The sequence below is a fragment of the Oryctolagus cuniculus genome, chromosome 9, assembly GCF_964237555.1.
Source record: "Oryctolagus cuniculus chromosome 9, mOryCun1.1, whole genome shotgun sequence".
NCBI lineage: Eukaryota > Metazoa > Chordata > Mammalia > Lagomorpha > Leporidae > Oryctolagus > Oryctolagus cuniculus.
The window spans coordinates 12,986,588-13,008,489 of record NC_091440.1 but is presented as its reverse complement, the minus strand read 5'-3'; the positions used below and the strand labels follow the sequence as shown (position 1 = coordinate 13,008,489).

The 21,902-nt window shown below is 51.6% G+C and overlaps 1 protein-coding gene across 5 annotated transcripts in view; it reads left to right on the top strand.

The window, feature by feature from the left end:
* Window positions 1-289: 289 nt before the first annotated feature.
* The window catches only part of CLYBL (citramalyl-CoA lyase), a 244,438-nt gene continuing 222,825 nt past the window's right edge, over window positions 290-21,902 (top strand). For all 5 annotated transcript variants that reach the window (XM_017343572.3, XM_008260142.4, XM_070048645.1 and 2 more), the window contains exon 1: window positions 290-485. In XM_017343572.3, coding sequence (XP_017199061.3) covers window positions 412-485 — 74 coding nt within the window. In that variant the 5' untranslated portion in view covers window positions 290-411. The remainder of the gene's footprint in view (window positions 486-21,902) is intronic.

Sequence of the window (21,902 nt, the reverse complement as noted above, 5' to 3'; positions counted from 1 at the left end):
CTAGAAAGTGTGGCCTGCCCCGGCCAGGAAAACGCCAGTTCTCCAAACACGCACAGGGACACGCCTCGTTCAGACCCTCCGTTCTGCCTCACGACGACGCGGAACAGCCTCGGACTGTTCCACCTCGGACACGTGACCCCGGGCCTGGTCTCTCCTGCCAGTCACTACCCGCGCGGAGAGGGGCGAGTGCGCAGAGGAGGGAGGGCGGGGCGTGGAGAAAAGGGCGGGGCCACGCTGGAGCGTGGGCTGGGAGAGGCGGAGGCGGGCCGTGGCTAGGCGGAGGGGGCGTGGCTAGGCGGAGATAGGGCGGGGCCAAGCTGGAGCGTGGGCTGGGAGAGGCGGAGGCGGCCCGTGGCTAGGCGGAGGGGGCGTGGCTAGGCGGAGGCGGGGCGGGGCGTGTGCGTCAGGAAGATGGCGCTGCGTCTGCTGCGGAGGGCGGTGCGCGGAGCGGCGGGAGCGGCGGAAGTGGCGGCGCTGCGCAGCCTGTGAGTGCAGGTCCCCGGTCCCCGCCCGGCGGGTCGGCCTGAGCCTGAGCCTGCGAGCGTGTGCTCCCCCGGCGCGGCCTCCCGGAACCCTCGCGGGAGTCCCGGGTCGACCTCTGCCAAGGTCGCGCGCTGCCGCGGCGCCGTGAGGTGTTGGTTGGACCCGGAAAATGGGCGCAGACATTGGCTCGAGGTGCACGGACTCTGTCCGCCCCAGAAAGCACAGCTCGCTCCGTGAGCCTGTGACCGGTCGCGGCGTGGGCCCTTGAGCGGCGCCGCACGCTGTCTGGCACAGCTGTTCCCAGTTTTGCTGATATCTTGGTTTTTACAGCGTTAGGCATTGAACCAGTAATTAAAAAAAACTCATTTCAAGCCCACAAACCCATTAAGTTTTGACTCAATGGCATGTCTTACGAGGAGTAATGATTGCACAGGTGACGAGGTTTCGTGCTGTTGCAGCGCTCCCTGGTTTAATAAAGGACACCTGGAGCCCCCCCACCTGGGCTCGCCAGCCAGGACCTGCCCAGTGCTGGGGTCCAGGGCCACCTCGTGCATGCGCGTGCGCGTTCTTGCTTTCCGGGCCTGCCCTTGTCCTGGTGATGAGGAGAGAAAACAGGCTGAGAGAGGCGAGGTGACTGGTGCAAAAGCCTGGCACCAGCAGTGGCAGAGCGGACTTCACGGGCCAGGCCCCACCTTTTCCTTTTGAAGATGTATTAGGCAGAGTGACGAGAGATCTTCCATCCACTGGGTCAGCCCCCCCCCCCCCCCAATGGCAGCCCAGGCCGGAGCCACCAGCCTGAACTCCATCCGGGTCTCCCGTGTGGGTGGCAGGGACCCTGGCGCTGGGGCCGTCATCTGCGGTCTCTCCAGGTGCCTGAGCAGGGCGCTGAATTGGAAGCAGAGAAGTGGGACTGTGGGGCACTCCTGCCCCAAGTGGTGACTTAACTCCCTGCACTACAAAGCTGCTTCTGGACTTTTTACGTCTGCGTGCGTCTCACCCATTCGTGGGCAGCCCACCTTCCAGTTCCTTTGCCACCCCTGGCAAGGGGCCCTGGCTCATGGCTGACAAACCGCAGCCAGAGCAGAGCTGGGGGATGTATCCAGGCCCCGCCAGAAGCTTCCTTTTGAGACCCGTGGAGGGCCAGCCTACTGTTCAGCAGTGGGACCTGTGGCCGCACACTGGTGACACTGGCAAAGCACTGGGCACTTAGCTCACCAGCCTTGCTGACGCCAAGGCTTGGGCAGCACGCTCTCATCCACGAAGCTTCCATGCACCCAGCCAGAGATTAAATCAGCAGAAGGCCCAGTCTGCAGAGCGCCCTGGCGAGGAAGAAAGACATCTGCTTAGCATGTCTGTCTGTCCACCTCCATGGGCAGCTTCTAGTGGCTTTTTCCTACCTGCACACATTTTCTCCTGCTGCTTCCCTGCCTGTCTTGTCTCTGTTGCTGAGGCCACTCGTGGATTTATGCACATCCCTGCCTTCAAGGAGGGGGCACATAACCCCAGTTTACAGAGTAAGGAGGGCTGGTGTTTTGGCACAGAGGCTGTCACTGCTGGCAACACCAACATCGTGTCAGAGCGCTGGTTTGGGTCCTGGCTGCTCTGCTTTCCATCCAGCTTCCTGCGAATGCCTGGGAACGCTGCAGAAGATGGCCTGAGTACTAGTCAGTGCCACCCATGTGGGAGCCCAGGATGGAGTTTCTGGCTTCTGGCTTCAGCCTGGTCCAGGCCCGGCTGTTGCAGGCATTTCTGGGAGTAAACCAGCGGATGGGGGTTTTTCTCTCTTTCTCTGTTACTCTGTGTTTCAAATCAATGAATCTTAGCAAGAACAAAACCCAGCAAGGAAGTCGATGTGTGACTGCTAACCCAGTGTAGGGTTTCTCCATCAGTATTTCTGCGTAAGCATCTGGAGCCACATTCAGCTAAATGAGAATCCACACTGTTGTCTCCTCCCTTCATTCATTGTCTGGTGGATCCTTCTAGCCTCCCTCCTGTCTTGTTTGTAAATTCGCCCACAGTGAGAAACCTGGTTCCCACGGTGCACAGTCGCTAACCAGCTTGCATGTTTAACAGTAGCAGGATAGCTGACTCCCTTGCGTGTGTAACGGTACCAGGCTTGTTCACCCGTGCCTGGGGAACTTCATCGGCTCCCGTGCTGTGCTGGGTGCAGTTCCCTTTCTTCAGTTTCACGGGCTCTGCTCATCTCCAGAGTGGTTTAGGTCAGCACTGCTTCTCCGTGTCCCCTTCTGTGAGGTTGCCGATGCAGTTGTATTACAGTTAGATTCCCTGGCCACAGTCTGCGTTCTTTCCTGGATCCCCTTACTTCCCAAGTGACTTTATTTAATTCCATCTATTGAGGTTTGCTCTCTGAGTTGTGAAGTTCTGTGCATTTTGACAAATGCGTAACATCATGTATTTTCCATTGCGGTATGACAGCGCCGTTCAGCATAGCTTTCCTGCCCTAAAAACCCCCAGTGCTTTGCTTTACCTTTGCTTCTCCCTTCCTCCCATGCTCGCTGCAAGCACCGCTCATGTCACATCCCTATATTTTGCCTTTTCCAGAATGTTGTATAATTGGAATTATATGGTATATAGTGTTTTTTCCCAAAGATTTATTTATGTATTTGATGTATTTGAAAGTCAGAGTTACACACAAAGAAGGAGAGGCAGAGAGAGAGAGAGAGAGAGAGCGAGAATCGATTTTCCAACCGCTGGTTCACATCCCAATTGGTCACAATGACTGGAGCTGGGCCGATCTGAAGCCAAGAGCCAGGAGCTTCCTCTGGGTCTCCCACGCAGGTGCAGGGGCCCAAGCACTTGGGCCATCTCCTACTGCTTTCCTAGGCCATAGCAGAGAGCTAGATCAGAAGTGGAGCAGCTAGGACTAAAACCTGTTGCCCAAATGGGATGCTGGCACTGTAGGTGGCGGCTTTACCCGCTATGCATGGTGCCGACCCCTATATAGTGTTTTAGACTATGTTCTTTCTCCCAGCAACACACTTTAAAAAAAGAAAGATTTATTTATTTTATCTGAAAGGCAGAGTTACAGAGAGGCTGAAGCAGAGAGAAAGAGAGGTCTTCTATCCACTGGTTCACTCCCCAAGATGGCTGCAATGGCCAGAGCTGTGCCAATCCGAAGCCAGGAGCCAGGAGCTTCTTACAGAGCTCCCACACAAGTGCAAGGGCCCAAGGATTTGGGCCATCTACTGCTTTCCCAGGCCATACCATAGAGCTGGATCAGAAGAGGAGCATCTGGGACTGGAACCAGCACCCATACGGGATGCTGGTACTGCAGGTGGTGGCTTTACCTGCTGTGCCACAGCGCCGACCTCAGCAACACATTTTTGAAGTTCCCCTATGTCTTTTCATGGCTTGATAACGCTTTATTTATTTATTTATTTTACCACAGTTTGTTTATCCATTGACTTATTGAAGGACATTTTGGTCACTTGCAGTCTGTGTTGATTATGTAATCTGTATACATTTTAAAGATTTATATTGTTTATTTGAAAGGCAGAGTTATGGGGGATGGGGGAGACAGAGAAAGAGTGAAAGAGAATGGATACAGAGAGAGAACCAGCAAGAGCTATTTCCATCTGCTGGTTCACTCCCCAAATGGCTACAATGGCTGGAGCTGGGCAGTTCAGGAGCCAGGAGCCAGGAGCCAGGAGCTTCTTCCAGGTCTCCCACGTGAGTGCAGGGGCCCAAGGACTTGGGCCGTCCTCTGCTGAATTCCCTGGAGCATTAGCAAGGAGCTGGATCAGACGTGAAGCAACTGGGACTTGCACAGTGCCTGTATGGAATGCCAGCGTCACAGCTGATGGCTTTACCCACTATGCCACAGCACTGGCCCCTGTGTGCAGGTTTTCATAGGCACATGTTTTCACACGATTGGGGGAAATACCTGGGAGTATTAATGCGGTAATCATTATGTTTAGCTTTGTAAGAAATGACTGACTGTGCTGTCCCTCTCCAGTTCTACCACAGTGCCAGCCTTGGTACTGCCAGTTTTGAAACATTGTAGCCATTCTGGTAGGTGTGGTGTGGTACCTTGTTTTAATTTGTTAATTTCTTTTAACTTGGGGTTTCCTTAGGACAATGATGTTAGGTGTCTTCATGTGCTTATTTGCCACCTGTGTATCTTTGGTGAACTGTCAGGTTTTCTGCCTGTTTCTTGACTGAGTTGTGTGCTGCTCTGATAACACAAAGAAACAAGTCCTTGATCTCTGCCCCTGCCCTCACACGTGAGCTCCTGAAGCCCAGAGTGCTCGCGGTTTTGCGTGCCAGCTGCCAGCGAGGTGGCTGGTGGTCACCAGGAAGAACAAGGCGGGACTTTCAGCCCCACCCAGAGACCTCCCGCCAGGGGAGAAGAGGGTTAAGTTGATCACCCGTGGTGGGTGGGGTAAAGAGCAAATATCACATTGTATTCTTTGTCCTGTGTGTCCACTGAGGTCTCTGGTGTCAGCTCGTGAGTAGATAGAGATTTCCTCCAATGCCTGGGACCGAGAGAGCTCATCTGCTGAGCAGCCCTGCACGCCTGGCGTGTTTTGCACATTCTGCCTTGGCTTTACCTCCCTCTCTCCACTTTTGCCTTCACTTTCTGCTTACACAGAAGTCTAGCTAGTCACGAGAGCTTATGATCTTCTAGGTCTTTCCTGAGCATGTGTGCAGCCTTGGGCATGCACTTCGCCCCACACGTGTACATGACCTTGTAGATTCCCAGGAGTTGGTCAGAGCTTTAAAATTTTTTTCCAAAAATTTATTTTGATTTATTTGAAAACAGAGAGACAGAAACAGAGATCTTCCTTCTGCTGGGTCTACTCCACAAATACCTGCCACAGCTGGAGCTGGGCCAGGCTGGAGCTGGGCCAGGCCGAAACTGGGAACTCCGTGAGGGTGTCCCACATGGGCAGCAGGAACCCGAGTACTCGGGCCATTATCTTGGAGCCACTGAGAGGAAGAAGCTGGGTCAGAAGCCGAGGTGGGACTCTGTCCCAGGCACTCTGATGTGGGTGTGGGCATCCAAACAGATGCCTACCCTGCCAAGCAGGGTCTGAACCACTGCACAAGATGACCACCCCTGCATCCTGGTGACAACTTTTCAGAGCCCCCCGACATCTCATTCTCCAGCTTTTCCTTCTAAGGTTTTTGATTAGCCTGTTGTTTGCCCCAAATGTTATCTTCCGTCACAGGTACCTGTGTTGTCAAATGACTGCATGTGATTCTTGGGACCAGTGACCTCAGGGACAATGATGTTTGCACTGTGCAGGTTCTGCATCCAGGAACTAAATCCAGATGTCCTCTTTGACGGCAGGGACCCAGCTACTTGAGCCCTCACGGCTGCCTCCCAGTGTGCACAATAGCAGGAAGCTGGACTCAGAAGTGGGGCTGGGACTTGAACCCAGGCACTCTGATACAGGATGTGGGCATCCCAAGTGGCATCTTAACAACTACACCGAACGTCCGAACCTTACGATGATTTTCTCTTGAATTTCTGGTACCTGTCACCTCGTTTCTTGGTCAGTGATGCCGCTCTGAAAGGAACAGCCTCGGGGCTGTGTGCTCAGGGTGGCACTGGGGCAGTGTGCTGGGACAACTCTTATTCTGCAGTGCTGAGTAGAGAAGAACCTGGTGAAGACAGAAACTCACACGAGTGGAGAACCCAAGAGCATGGGCCAGCACCAAGGGACAGGAAGCGAGGAGAGCCAACAGGGCCGTGGGCAGTGTGGCCCGAGGGCACCTTCGAGGGGTTACCTGTTGGGGCACTGGGGGCCCTTTTGTTGGGTTCCCCTTATCTCTGAGGCCTCTGGAGGTTCCTGTGACAGCCACTGCTCTCCCTCGGACTCATCTGGGGCAGTTACGGGAAGAGGGGAGGGCTGGGAGCCAAGGGGAGGATGGCAGTAGGAGAAGAGGGGACAGAGAAAGGCAGAGAGGGTCAGAGGCGGTGTGAGGGAATGGGGAGAAGCAGGAGCTGGGTGGAAAGGGATGAGAGATCAAGAAAGCATGGTTCTGAGAAGAGCTAAGGTGGAATAGTGTACACTATATGAAGTGTTTACTTGAGGGACAGAGAGACACACACAGAGATGCACAGAGAGCTCCCATCTGCTGGTTCATTCTCCTTCTCTCCACATCCCCACAACAGATGGGGCTGTGCTAAGAAGTCAGGAGCTGGGAACTCAGTCCAGGTCTCCCAAGTGGGTAGCAGACATCCAACAACTTGAGCCATTGTCTGCTGTCCCCCTACTGCACAGTAGCTGGAAGCTAGAGGGGACCTTGAACCCAGGCCCTCCCATGTGGGGTGCAGATGCCTTAACTACCTCAAGTGTCAGATAACTTTAAAAATTGTCTGGCATCACTAGGAGTTGACTACAGTTGTCCAAATGCCTGGTGAGAGGCTGCAAGGGTTCGCTGTGAACAAAAACAATGTGTTGTGGGGCAGAAGGCTGCTTGTGGTGGTCCAGGCATAGGACATAGTGATGCTTGCCAGCCTGCCCTCCCTCCTGGCCACGATCCCACCCTTCCCCCTCCTCCTTCCTCTCCTATTCCCACTCTTAATTTTTACAATGATCTATTTTCAGTTTATTTATACTCATAAGATTAACCCTACACTAAGTAAAGAGGTCAACAAATGGTAAGAAAAAAACACTGTTCTTCAACAGAAGAGACCAGGGCTGTAAACAATTGTCAAATCTCAAAATGTCAATTTCACTCTTATACTTTACATTTTTGGTACTCTATTAGTTACTGATAAGGGAAAACATATAGTATTTGTCTTTTGGGGACTGGCTTATTTCACTAAGTATAACGGTTTCCAGTTGGATCTATTTTGTTGCGAAAGACAGGATTTCATTCTTTTTTATGGCTGAGTAGTATTCCATGGTGTATATTCACAATAATTTCTTTTCTTTTTTCTTTTCTTTTTTTTTTCCCCCCACAGGCAGAGTGGATAGTGAGAGAGAGAGAGAGAGAGAGACAGAGAGAAAGGTCTTCCTTTGCCGTTGGTTCACCCTCCAATGGCCGCCGCGGCCGGCACACCACACTGATCCAATGGCAGGAGCCAGGTGTTTCTCCTGGTCTCCCATGGGGTGCATGGCCCAAACACTTGGGCCATCCTCCACTGCACTCCCAGGCCACAGCAGAGAGCTGGCCTGGAAGAGGGGCAACCGGGACAGAATCAGGCGCCCTGACCGGGACTAGAACCCGGTGTGCTGGTGCCGCTAGGTGGAGGATTAGCCTAGTGAGCCGCGGTGCTGGCTCCTTTACCCGTTTCTTAACTGGATTGTTTGTTTTGTTGTTGTTGAGTTTATGGAGCTCTATATAGATTCTGGATATTAATCCTTTATTGGTTGCATAGTTTGCAAATATTTTCTCCCATTCTGTCGGTTTTTTCTTCACTTTGCTATTTTTCTTTTGAAGTGCAGAAGCTTCTCAGCTTGGTGTAATCACATTTGTCTATGTTGGCTTTGATTGCCTGTGCTTCTGGGGTCTTTTCCAAGAAGTCTTTGCCTATGCCAATGTCTTACAGAGTTTCCCCAGTGTTGTCCCTAGTAATTTGATAGTATCAGGTCATAGATTCAGATCCTTGTTCCATTTTGAGTTGATTTTTAAATAAGGTGTAATGCAGGGGGCTTGTTTCATACTTCTGCTTGCAAAGATCCAGTTTGCCCAGGACCATTTGTTAAGGAGACTGTCTTTTCTCCAGGCAATGGTTTTAGCTCCTTTGTCAGAGGTTAGTCTCTATTCTGTTCTGTTGTTCTACTTGTCAATTTTTGTGCCAGTGCCAGGTTGTTTTGATTATAAGTTCCCTGTAGTATGTCTTGAAATCTGGTATTGTGATGCCTCAGCTCTGTTTTTGTTGTATAATACTGCTTTCGGTATTCAGGGTCTCTTGTGTTTCAATCTGAATTTTAGCATTGCTTTTTCTAGATCTGAGTTAATGTTGTTGGTGTTTTGATTGGGATCACATTGAATGTATAACTTGCTTTTACTAGTATTGACATTTTGATGGTATTAATTCTTCCAATCCACAAACATGGGAGATTTTTCCATTTTTTGTGTCTTCTGTTTCTTTCTTTAATGTTTTGTAATTTTCATCGTAGTGATCTTTCATGTCCTTGGTTAAATATATTCCAAGATATTTAACTTTTTCTGTAGCTTTTTGTGAATGGGATTGATCATAGCAGTTCTTTCTTAGCCATGGCATTGTCTGTGCATACAATGGCTATTGATTTTTGTGTGCTAATTTTATATCCTGCTACTTTACTGAACTCAGAAAATCTGAGTTCCAGCAGTCTCTTAGTGGAACTTTTTGTTCCCCTTTCTGTAGAATCATGTCATCTGCAAATAGGGATAGTTTGACTTCCTCCTTTCCAATTTGTAGCCCTTTGATTTCTTTCTTTCCTACTGGCTCTGGCTAAAACTTCCAGAACTGTATTGAATAGCAATGGTGAGAGTGGGCATCCTTGTCTGGTTCCAGACCTTAGTGGAAATTCTATCAGCTTTTTCCCATTCCATAGGATGCTGGCTATGGTTTGTCATAAATTGCTTTGATTCTTTAAGGAATGTTCCTTCTATACCCAGTTTGCCTAAGGTTATCATCATGAAAGGGTGTTGTATTTTATCAAATGCTGTCTCTGCATCTATTGAGATAACCCTATGGTTTTTTTCTTCAGTTTGTTAATATGGTGTATCACATTGAGTGATTTGCAAATGTTGAACCATCCCTGCATACCAGGGACAAATCCCACTTGGTTCAGGTGAATGATCTTTCTGATGTGCTGTTGGATTTCATTAGCTAGTATTTTGTTGAGGATATTTGCATTTTATGTCCATACCTGACTGTTGGGGCCATTTTGGGAGAAAACCAGCAGATGAAAGACCTGTCTCTCTTTCCTTCCTTCTTCTCTTTCTGTCACTCTGCCTTTCCAATAAATAAATTAAAAAAAAAAAAAAAAGGAAGAATTGGAGCCAGAGCCTATGGGTTGCTGTCCCTTCTAGATTGGAGAGAGATTATTCAGTATACTTTTTTTTTTATTTGACAGGCAGAGTTAGCGAGAGAGAGAGAGACAGAGAGAAAGGTCTTCCTTCTGTTAGTTCACCCCCCAAATGGCAGCTATGGCTGGTGCTGTGCCAATCCAAACCCAGGAGCCAGGTGCCTCCTCCTGGTCTCCCATGTGGGTGCAGGGCCCAAGCACTTGGGCCATCCTCCACTGCACTCCCTGGCCACAGCAGAGAGCTGGCCTGGAAGAGGAGCAGCCGGGACTAGAACCCGGTACCCATAGGGATGCCGGCACTGCAGGTGGAGGATTAACCAAGTGAGCCATGGCGCTGGCCCCCTTCAGAACACTTTCACAGAGGAAGAAGGACCTCTGCTGAAAAGAAAGAGGAAGGGGACTTGGCGGGGAGCCAGCAGCACCAGGCTGCCGTGACTGTAGACAGTCACCTGGGGACAGGACACACGGTTTCCCAGAGCAGCAGCCACCCTCGGGAGCAAGAACTCTGGAGCGTGGCAGCTGGCCAGAACAGGAAGACACAGAGGTGTCCACGGCCTCTTCAGGGAGCAGGTGTGGCTGGAGGGGCACATTCCCAGAAAGGGGGCTCTGCCACCCCTGCTGAGGAGTGTCCCAGAGACAGTGGTCCCAGTGTAGCTCTGGAGGGCGGCGCTCCTCCTGTCTGAGGGCTGGAGGCAGCAGTGTGTGAGCAGAGCAAGGGTACATGGCCGATGAGCTGACAGCTTCCGCAGGAGACACCGAGGAGCCAGGCAGAGAACCAGAGGCCTGGAGGTGAACTCCTGACACTTGACCCCATCCCTGACTCCTGTGGCCGCAGAAGGACAATACAAAAAGTTCCATCATGGCCGGCGCCACGGCTCACTAGGCTAATCCTCCGCCTGTGGCGCCGGCACCCCAGGTTCTAGTCCCGGTCGGGGCGCCGGATTCTGTCCCGGTTGCTCCTCTTCCAGTCCAGCTCTCTGCTGTGGCGCGGGAGTACAGTGGAGGATGGCCCAAGTGCTTGGGCCCTGCACCCCATGGGAGACCAGGAGGAAGCACCTGGCTCCTGGCTTCGGATCAGCGCAGTGCACCAGCCGTAGCAGCCATTTGCAGGGTGAACCAATGGAAGGAATACCTTTCTCTCTGTTTATCTCTCTCACTGTCCACTCTCCCTGTCAAAAAAATAAAAAATTAAAAAATTTTAAAAAAGTTCCATCATACCTGCTGTGTGCCCCAACTCCGCTCCCGGTACCTGTGCCCACTGCCAGGACTGTCATCGGGAGGACTCTCCCGAGTGACGTGAGCACCTCACTCTTCTGGCACACTCCATGGTGGTGTGTTCCCAGTAACAGGACTCTGTGGGTGGTCTGTTCTCAGACGTTCCAGGGAGGGGGGTGCCTAGGCAGGGCCGTCGCGTGGAGGCTGGCCCCACTCTGCACGGATGCTTTCCTGGAGGCTGGCTTTGCGGCAGCCGGGTTCCAACTGCTGCGGTTTCTGAAAACAGCCTCTGGTCGCGGTTTCCTGAAATGAATGTTGTGCTGGCAGCCCTGTGGGAGTCGCTGTTTGGTGTGGGACTCCCTGCGGGAGGCCAGAGTAGCCTGTGGCTGACATTTTAGGAATGTAAGTTTCTAGGAAAGTGAGGAGCTGCAAGCCGGGCTCCTTGGGGATGGGCTGTTGGTAGGCTTGATTCGTCTTTTTTTTTTTTTTTTTTTTTTTTAATTTGAGAGACCAGCAGAGAGAGAGCTCCTGTCCACTGGTTCCCTCTCCAAATGCTCATGACAGGTGGGGCTGGCAAGGGCAGATCCACGCAGTGGGAACCCAGTGCAGGTCTCCCTTGTGGGTGGCAGGGATGCAGTTAGTGGAGCCATCGCTGCTACCTCCCAGGGTCTGCATTGGCAGAAGGCTGGAGTCAGGAGCCAGAAGCAGGGAGCAAACCCAGCCACACTGTTACAGGATGTGGGTGGTCCACCCTGTGTCTAAACTGTGAATACACCACCCCGACAGTTTTTTTTTTTAAGACTAGAAGAGTTGTTAATTAATTAATTTATTATTATTTTTTTTTTTTTGACAGTCAGAGTGGACAGTGAGAGAGAGAGAGACAGAGAGAAAGGTCTTCCTTTGCCGTTTGTTCACCCCCAATGGCCGCCGCGGCCAGCGCGCTGCGGCTGGTGTACTGTGCTGATCCGATGGCAGGAGCCAGGTACTTCTCCTGGTCTCCCATGGGGTGCAGGGCCCAAGCACTTGGGCCATCCTCCACTGCACTCCCTGGCCACAGCAGAGAGCTGGTCTGGAAGAGAGGCAACCGGGACAGAATCCGGTGCCCTGACCGGGACTAGAACCTGGTGTGCCGGCGCCGCAAGGCGGAAGATTAGCCTAGTGAGCCGCGGCGCCGGCCAAGAGTTGTTAATTTAAAAAACAGTATGTGGGGCCGGCATTGTGGCTCTGTGGGTTAAGCCTCTACCCATGATGCAGGCATCTCATTCTAGCACAAGTTCAGTTCCTGGCTGCTGCACTTCCAGTCCGGCTCCCTGCTAATGCACCTGGGAAGGCAGTGGAAGATGGTCCCAGTGCCTGGGCCCCTGCACCCACGTGGGAGACCAGGGAGCTCCTGGCTTTGGCCTGGCCCAGCCCTGGCTATGGTGGCCATTTGGGGAGTGAACCAGTGATAGAAAAATCTCTCTCTGTTTTTCGCGCTCCTTCTCTCTTCCTGTAACTCTGCCTTTCAAGTAAGTAAATAAACCTAGAAAACAGAATAAAATTTAAAAATAAAAGTGATGCTTTCCTGCCCTGAATATGGTTGCGGCTATGTTCTGTTCGTACTCATTGCTCAAGATCTCTATGGGTTACATTTAGAGTGTTATAGGCAATAAACAGAGCACTGAGGAACTAGTATTTTTGTTTTCAAATAGGCCTTTTAGGTATGAATTTAAATCCATTATAATCAAACAGGTTTAACATAGTGCACATCATTGCTTGAATATTTTATAGCTCATTGTTAGGGTATGAATGTGTCTCCCAAAGTCCAGTTGTCAGAGACTTCATCCCCAGTGAGGCGGGACTTTGAGGAGTGCTTAGGTCCCAGGGCCATCTTGGTATTGCAGGAGTGAGTTTGTTGTCACCAGAGTGGGCTTGATCTATACAAGCAAGCTTGATGCCCACTTCCTCTCTTGCCTTCCATTGTGGGCCTTGTCGGTTGCTCTTTTTTTTTTTTTTAAATTAATTAATTAATTAATTTTATTTAAAAGGCAGAGTGATGGGGGCCGGAGCTGTGGCTCACAGGGTTAACACCCTGGCCTGAAGCACTGGCATCCCATATGGACTCCGGTTCGAGTCCCGGCTGCTCCTCTTCCGATCCAGCTCTCTGTATGGCCTGGGAAAGCAGTAGAAGATGGCCCAAGTCCTTGGGCCCCTGCACCCGCGTTGGAAACCTGGAAGAAGCTCCTGGCTCCTGGCTTCGGATCGGCACAGTTCCGGCCGTTACAGCCAATTGAGGAGTGAACCATCGGATGGAAGACCTCTCTCTCTTTCTCTGCCTCTCCTCTCTCTGTGTAACTCTGACTTTCAAGTAAACAAATAACTCTTTAAAAAAAAAAAAGAAAAGAAAAGAAAAAGAAAGGCAGAGTGACACAGAAAAAGAGAAAGGCAGAGAGAAAAAAATCTTCCATCTGCTGGTTCACTGCCTAAACAGCCAGGGCTGGGCCAGGCTGAAGCCAAAAGCCAGGAACTCTATCCTGGTCTCCCGCGTGGGTGCAGGGGCCCAAGTACTTGGGCCACCTTCCACTGATTTCCCAGGTGCTTGAGCAGGGAGCTGGGTTGGAAGTGGGCAGCTAGGAACTGGCATCCATGTGGGATGAAGGTGTTGCAGGCAGCTGCTTAACCCGCTGTGCCACAGCACTGCCCCCCAGTTGCTGTCAAACCAGTGAGTAATCAATTTCCTTTCTTTCTTTTTTTTTTTTTAACAGCTAAATAGAAAATCAGCTAAATACTCACTACTCATTTGAATGATACAGACAGTGAGTGTGCTCCATAACTGAAAGTCATTCCTCTTTCCCTCTCCCTCTCCCTCTCTCCTTTCCAATTTGGCTGATTTGATTCTTGCTTTCTTTACATTGCTGATGCTCACTGCTGTCCCATATCCAGCTCTCTGCTATGGCCTGGAGAAGCAGTAGAAGATGGCCCAAGCGCTTGGGCCCCTGCACCCACATGGGAGACCAGGGGGAAGCTCCTAGCTCCTGGTCCAGCCTTGTTATTGCAGTCATTTGGGAGTGAACCAACAAATGAAAGATCTCTCTCTGTCTCTCTCTGCCTTTCCCTCTTTGTCTGTAACTCTGCCTTTCAAATAAATAAATACTTTTTAAAAGAAATTTAAGATCTTGCATAGTTTTTCATAATATGTGGAATTTTTGAAGTGTCTTTGAACTTTCTGTGAACTTCTAGAAGACCCTTCTCTTGTACGTGTGTGTGTAACCCTAGTACCCGTTTAGACCATTTCTGAGTTTTCCCTTTCGGGGATTGCAGAGGTGTCCTTAGCGTGTAGGGGAAGTCAGATCTGCTTGCGAGCTTCCTGGGTCCCGGGAGGGACACGCGGAGCCTGCTGATGCCCCTCATTGACCCGCCTCGCAGACTGGTTTGCACGTACAGACCTGGGGGACTGTGTCCCTTCTGGAGGCTCATCCGTCCATTTCCCGGGCACTGGCAGGCCCGCGCGCAGTCAAGTGTGGCAGCACCAGGCAGGACAGTGTCCTGTGCCCAAGCCGTCATCCACCAGCACTGCTTCCCCTGCAGCGACCCTGGGCGTCCCTCTTTCTGTAAATGGATGTAAAAGCTGGTCGTCCTCTGAACCTGACCTGGGTAGTGTTTTTCTCTAGGTGGGCTTTGGAAAGGGACAGGAATAACAAAGGAAGAGAAGTGAGTCTCCCTGAGAATGTACAGTTTCTTTCTTTGTTTCCCTCCCTTCTTCCCTTCCTTCCTTTTTCTTTTTTCTTTTTTTTAAAGATTTGTTTATTTGAGAGGCAGAGAGAGGTTCTCCATCCGCCTGTTCTCTCCCCAAATGGCTGCAACGGCCAGAGCTGGGCCGGTTAGGAGCTGGGAGCATCTTCTGGGTCTCCCACATGGATACAGGGGCCTAAGCGCTTGGGCCATCGTCCACTGCTTTCCCAGGCCATTAGCAAGGAGCTGGACTGGAAGAGAAGCAGTCGGGACATGAACCAGCACCTGTACAGGATGCCGGTGCACAGGCAGAGGCTTAACCTACTAGCCATGGCACCAGCCCCAAGGTTTCTGTTCTCATACAGGGCTATCTGTGCCCCGAGGAGGAAGAGTGCCGATAGTGCCGTGTGAATATTTGCAGGGAAGCTTTGAACACTGATACTCAGAACCAGCAACTACCGAAACGTTCAGAACCAGCACCTGCTGCCCTACTTGCTGGCCGCAGTCAAGTGAGGGAGAGGTTTAGTGGAAGCCAGTTCACTGCTGAACCATGGTTCTACATGGCTTAAAAAGCGGTTTCTGTGTTTTTTTTCCTAGTAAGGACTTCTCTGTGGACCCTTTTAAATTTTATATGGCCACTGAAAACATGATTGCACACATACACTGTATAGCACCCCGGTTTGCCGGCTTGCTCAAAGGCACTGGCCCTTGCCCTGCCTGTGTAATCTCAGGTGGTGTTCCTGAGACGGAAATTGCACATTGTCTTTCAGCCCAAGCCAGAAGTTTAGGAAATGATGGAAAGTGGACGCGCAGCTGCCCGCCCAAGCGCAGTTTTCGCGTGAGGCACTGGAGGGCGCTCTGGCAACGGGAGACGCCAAAGTCTGTCTCCGCAGGCTGCGGCGCGGGGCCGGGAGGGTTCGTTTTCTTGTTCGTTTTTAAGCGAAGTGAAAGACACTGGATCGTAGCGGAAAGACTTCTCTGCTGCCTGCTGCATGGCCCCTTTGAAAGCGCCTTTGTAAGAACCCGAGGAAGGTGCTCAGTGCCCCGCGCCCCTTCCTCCTGCTCTCCGCTTCCCTGCTGCAGCCCTGCGGCTGCCTCTGCCTTGTGCTGGGCCCGGGGTTGGCCCTCTGCGGTGAGCTCTGCTGGTCGCCCTCCTAGGAGGGGCGCACTGGGGGCTCCTGGGTTTCCTGCCCGGGTGCCCGCTACAGCCAGGACTTGCTTTGCGCCTTCCATCGCGTTGCAGACCCGACCTGAAACAGGCCTGCCAGTGCCCAGGATGTTTGCTGAATGGGAAAAGACCCGATGGAGGAAGCGAAGTATTTGATCAAATGGATACTGTTTCTGGTGATGAATGCTTGGTCGCTGTTTATTTTTCTTCATGGTGGTAAAAGATACCAGGGCAGGCTTGGGACGGAAGCTTTTAATGCAAACCTTGGAGCACTGGTGCCAGTCCAGATCCAGTCCAGACCACGCACACCGTGGGAGGCAGCACAATACTTGGGTCCCTGCCACTCACGTAGGAGACCCGGATGGAGTTCCAGGATCCTGGCTTAGTCCTGGCCCTGTTCTGGCTGTTATGGGCATTTGGGAAGTGAACAGTGCTTAAAAGATCTCTCTCTGTCTCTCAAATAAATAAAAATTAAAAATATATGTGAAGGGGCCAGCACAATGGCATAGCTGGTAAAACCACTGCCTGCAATGCTGGCATCCCATATGGGTACCTGTTCGAGTCCTGACTACTGCTCCACTTCTTTTTTTTTTTTTTTCCTTTAAGATTCATTCATTTATTTATTTGAAAGGAAGAGTTATGCAGAGGCAGAGAGAGAGGGAGGGAGGGAGAGAGGGAGGGAGGGAGAGAGGGAGGGAGGGAGGTTGGTTGTCCATCCACCGATTGACTCCTCAAATGGCTGCAATGGCCAGATCTGCGCTGATCCGAAGCCAGGAGCCAGGAGCTTCTTCCAGGTCTCTCACGCAGGTGCAGGGACCCAAGCACTTGGGCCATCCTCCAATGCCTTCCCAGGCCACAGCAGAGAACTGGCTCGGTAGCTTCTTGGGGAGTGAACCAGTGGATAGAAGATCTCTGTCTCCTCTCTCCCCATAACTCTGCCTTTCAATTAAATCTTTAAATATACAAGTATATATATTTGAATATATACACACATAGCCAAATTGCCATTTGGCCATTTCTCAGTGCACATTGCCGTGGCCTTAAGTCTGTTTATGGTGCTGTGTGGCCACCGCCCCTGTCTGTCGCCAAGACTCCACTCATCTCCCCCTCTGCACTTCCACACTCATTAACAGCCCCTCAGTTGCCACCCCCACCCCAGGGCCTTTCGTCTGCATCCTTTCAGTCTCTGAGTTTATGCTGTTTTCATGGAGGTGGGGGGGTCATGGACTGTGTCCTTCAGGGACTGTCTTGCACCTGGCGAGACCTGCAGGTTCATCCATGCTGTGGCAAATGTCAGAATTTTCTTCCCTTTTTTTCAGAGGTTGGTAATTCTACGTTGTGGGTGCAAACCACACTGGGTCCATTCGCTGGACATCTGGATTGCTTGTGCACTTGAGAGTTCAAAAACTATGTTACATTGGAGCCTGGTATAAATTTCTTTCTCTCTCTCTCTCTCTCTCTCTTTCTTTCAGATTTTTTTTTTTAATTTGAAAGGCAGAGTTACACTGTGGGGGCGGGGAGAGGAAGAGAGAGAGAGCAAGAGAGAGAGGGAATCTTCCATCTGCTGGTTCACTCCCCCAAATGGCTGCAACAGCCAGGGCTGGGCTAGGCTGAAGCTTCCTCCAGGTTCTTACATGGGTGCAGGGGCCTAAGGACTTGGGCCATCCTCCACTGCACTCCCGGGCCACAGCAGAGAGCTGGCCTGGAAGAGGGGCAACCTGTACAGAATCCTGTGCCCCGACCGGGACTAGAACCTGGTGTGCCAGCACCGCAGTTGGATGCAGTTGGAGGATTAGCCTAGTGAGCCAAAACGCCAAGCCACTCTTAAGGATTTTCTTATACATTGTTTAAAAAAAAAAAAAAAAAGTTTGAAATCAGGGTAGCATTGTGGCATAGCTGGGAGCTGGCTTTGCTTATGGGTGCCTGTTCAAGACTCAGCTGCTCTACTTCCCACCCAGCTCCCTGCTGGTGGCCTGGGAAATGCAGTGGAAGATGATGCAAGTGTTTAGGCCCCTGCATCCATGTGGGAAACCCAGAGGAAGCTCCTGGCTTCAGCCTGATCCAGCCCCAGTCTTTGTGGCTATCTGGAGAGTGAGCCAGCGGATTGAAGATCTCTCTCTCTCTCTCTCTCTCTCTCTCTCTCTCTCTCAATTCTTTCAAATAAATAAATAAAAATTTTTTAAAGTTCAAAACAAATGAACAACTCTGCTCTAAGCAGGAAGGTGCTGGGTAGACCTCCAGGGTTCAAGTCCAGCGCTGACCCTACAGTTTGCCCTTGACCTTGTTCCAGGCCTTTCTCTAGACTGCACCTTAGTTTTCTCACCATTAAAGCAAGGGAAATGAACTGAAAGCCTGCATAGCCTAGAAAGGAATTACTGCCCTAACAGCGAAGGACTGTGGAGAATTCAGAAATATAAAATATGTAGCTTTTGAGCTTTGAGTTATTTTGGTCCGCTTGAGCTCCGTTTGACCAGACATTGAAGATAACGAAAGCTCTGCCTCCTCCCAACTGATGGGTCCCATCTGTCACCTCCCCCTGCCACCGTGGGAGACTGGTTTGGCCAGGTGGTGTTGGCTTCGCCTTGAGCTCCTCGGGCGGACGAGGTTTTCGTCATGGCTCTGCATGGCTCTGCAGCAGCAGGGTGAAGCCTTCAGGTCCAGTGGCTGACGATGGACACGGTACAGAGGGACTGGGGGTTTGAAGTAATTCAGGGGGCATTGGGAATGCAGAACCTAGAAGCAGGCTGGAGGAGGAAGAGGAAGATGTCCCAAGGTTTGGTCTGATTCCAGTGGATGCCTGGGTCTTACCACCTCCTTTTGCTTTTCTCCTGTGCTGACTTTGTCTTCCCTGCTCCTCTGCTGCCCGTTAGCCTGGCCCACAAAGGCCTGAGGCCTGGGACATGGCGCTCTCACTGCACCTGCCTCTTCTAGCTCCCATAGCCAGCTCACCACCTAGGGAGGGCCGTGAGCCGGCAAGAGGGGCTGTGTGCTAATGTCCTGTGTACAGCACTTGGGAGTTGTGACCGATTCCTCCTGCAAGTGACCCCACTGTGGTGGGGGCTGCCAGTCAGAAGAATTTGTTGGAGGCTGATACTGTGGCGTACGCAGGTAAAACCACAGCCCACCGTGCCGGCATCCTATATAGGCGCCGGTTCAAGACCTAGCTGCTCCTCTTCTGATCCAGCTCTTGCTATAGCCTGGGAAATCAGCAGTAGATGGCCCAAGTCCTTGAGCCCTTGTACCCATGTGGGAGACGTGGAAGAAGCTCCTGGCTCCTGGCTTTGGATTGGCACAGCTCCAGCCGTTGTGGCCATGTTGGGGCTGGTGTTGTGGTGCATCTGGTTAAAATACTGCCGCCTCAACAGCAGAGTGCTGTTTTGAATCCAGGCTGCTCAGTTTCCAATCAAGCTCCCTGCTAATGCGCTTGGGAAAGCAGTGGAAGATGGTCCCAGTAGTTGGCCCCCTGCACCCATGTGGGAGACCCATGGAGTTCCAGGTTCCTGGCTTCTGCCTGGCCCAGCCATTATAGACATTTGAGGAGTGAACCAGTGATGGAGGATCTCTTCCTCTTTCTCTGTCACTCTGCCTTTCAAACAAATAATCATTAAAAAAAGAAGAAAGGACTTGTCTTCCAGGAGGAAAGAGACTGGGGCGTCCCTCCCACCCTCTCTGCTGGCTGCTGGGAGCCCATGTTCTCTCTCTCTCTCTTTTTTTTTTTTTAAGATTTATTTATTTATTTGAAAGTCAGAGTTACACAAAGAGAGGAGAGGCAGAGAGAGAGAGAGGTCTTCCATCCACTGGTTCACTCCCCAATTGGCCATAATGGCCGGAGCTGCGCCCATCTGAAGCCAGGAGCCAGGAGCTTCTTCCTGGTCTCCCATGCGGGTGCAGGGGCCCAAGGACTTGGGTCATCTTCCACTGCTTTCCCAGGCCATAGCAGAGAGCTGGATTGGAAGTAGAGCAGCCGGGTCTTGAAGTGGTGCCCATATCGGATGCCGGTGCTTCAGGCCAGGGCGTTAACCCCCAGCCAGCCCGTCCCCCTCCCATGGGGCCCCCATTCTCCTTCCTGCATGTGCGAGTTTTACTGTGGGATGTGGATGGGTGCGTTTCCCCCGCTGCCCCCTGCTAGACTGGAGAGGCTGCGTCTGCATCTTGGGGCCTGTGCCCAGCGCAGCGCCTGATACAAGGCAGGCACTGATGAAGTAACCTTGAGCAGATGCCTCGACATGTGGTCACGGGGAGCAGAATTCATCCCTAATTATCTGTCTGACATGAGAGCTGGGAGGCGAGTTTTGGATGTGCGAGTGTGGGTGTATGTATGTTTTCCTAGACTATAGATTTGTCCAAACATTCCTGCTAATTTAAGATGTCAAATCTGAAGGTTCTGTCTTGGCTTGAGTTTTTTGAACGCAGGCCAGGGCTGTTTTCAGATGCCTCCGTGTTCTGTCTTGTGAGAGTTTCCAAAGGATAAAGGGGGGTCTAGGATACACAGCAGTGTGTGCTGTTGGGTGGTGTGGTTGTGTCCAGGGGGTGAGGGGAGACTTGAGCGTCTGCCGATGGCATTAGCTGGCCCAGCCGTAGCCGGGGCGCAGAGCCTGGCCAGCACCAGTCACTGGGACCTGAAGCTCCTCCCCAGCCGTGGCGCCATCCCTACTCCCTTCCCTGTTGCACCCTCACCTGCGGAACACGTGTCTCCTCTGCACCTCGGGTGCAGCGCAGCATCGTTTGCCGTTTGCTGTCGTCCCGGAAGCTGCTCTGCTGCCTTGGTTTGCCCACCCTTCCCGACGGGCAGGCATGAGCCCCCACACAGCGTGCACGCTGCCCTGTGGGGCCTTGCTGAGCTCTGTCCTGAAGGAGCTGCTCTCCAGCCTGAGCCAGGCCATCGTCCCTGGCCAGCCTGGCCTGAGCCCCCGGGCGTGGGACCTGTGCTGTCCCTGGGGTGCCCGTGGGGCTGTAAGCTCCTTGAGGGCAAGGTGCCGTGTTGTCTCCTGTCTGTCCTTCTTGGCGGGTAGCTCCACACTCTGTGCCGTGTGGGAGCCGGTGCCGGGAGCTGCAGGGATTAGCAGCTCTCAGGCTGCACAAACACTGAGCCGGCACCGCAGCTTAGCGCGATGGCAACAGGGCTGTTGACACAGGTGCGCCTCGTTAATTAGCGTACTGTTTGGGGGAATTAGCACAAATGGTAATATTTCCAGGATTATTGTTAATGAGGGATAAGAAACGTATCTTTTTTATCTTCACAACCATATGGTTTACTGCTTGATGTGGTTTTTCCCTCTTGTTTAAAACATTTTTAAACTTGTTTTTTTTTTATTTTTTTGGGACAGAACCATGGTCTTGCAAAACTGTTGATTTTATTATGCAGGTCAAGAGTATTTACTTCATAGAAAAATTTTTTGGTAATAGAAAATTCTAGAACATGTCAATTTTTTTAAAGTAAATGGTACCTATGACACACTTTTTTTGATCACTCATTCATATGAGGGTACTTTAAAAAGTTCATGGATGGGCCGGTGCCACAGCTCAATAGGCTAATCCTCTGCCTGCGGCGCCGGCACACCGGTTCTAGTCCTGGTCAGGGCTCTGGATTCTGTCCTGGTTGCCCCTCTTCCAGGCCAGCTCTCTGCTGTGGCCCGGGAGGGCAGTGGAGGCTGGCCCAAGTGCTTGGACCCTGCACCCGCATGGGAGACCAGGAGGAAGCACCTGGCTCCTGGCTTTAGATCAGCACGGTGTGCTGGCTGCAGCAGCCTTTGGGGGGGTGAATCAACGGAGAAAGGAAGACCTTTCTCTCTGTCTCTCTCTCTCTCACTGTCTACTCTGCGTGTCAAAAAAAAAAAAAAAAAAAAAAAAAAAGTTCATGAGCCAGCACTATGGCATTGTAGGCTGAGCCTCTGCCTGCAGCGCCAGCATCCCATATGGGCATCAGTTCATGTCCTGGCTGCTCCTCTTCTGATCCAGCTCTCTGCTAATGGCCTGGAAAGCAATGGAAGATGGCCCAAGTACTTGGGCCCCTTCCCCGACGTGGGAGACCCAGAATAAGCTCCTGGCTTTGGATTGGCCCAGCTGCAGCCTTTGTGGCCATTTGGGGAGTGAATCAGTGGATGGAAGACCTCTCTGCATCTGTCTCTCTGACTTTGAAGTAAATAAAGAAATCTTAAAAAAAAAAAAAAAAAAAAAAAAAGGGGGGAAAAAGCTCATGGAAAAGGGAATTGAATGTATGTTGGTGCCAAAATTTTTTTTTTTTTTTTTTTTTTTGGACAGGCAGAGTGGACAGTGAGAGAGAGAGACAGAGAGAAAGGTCTTCCTTTTGCCGTTGGTTCACTCTCCAATGG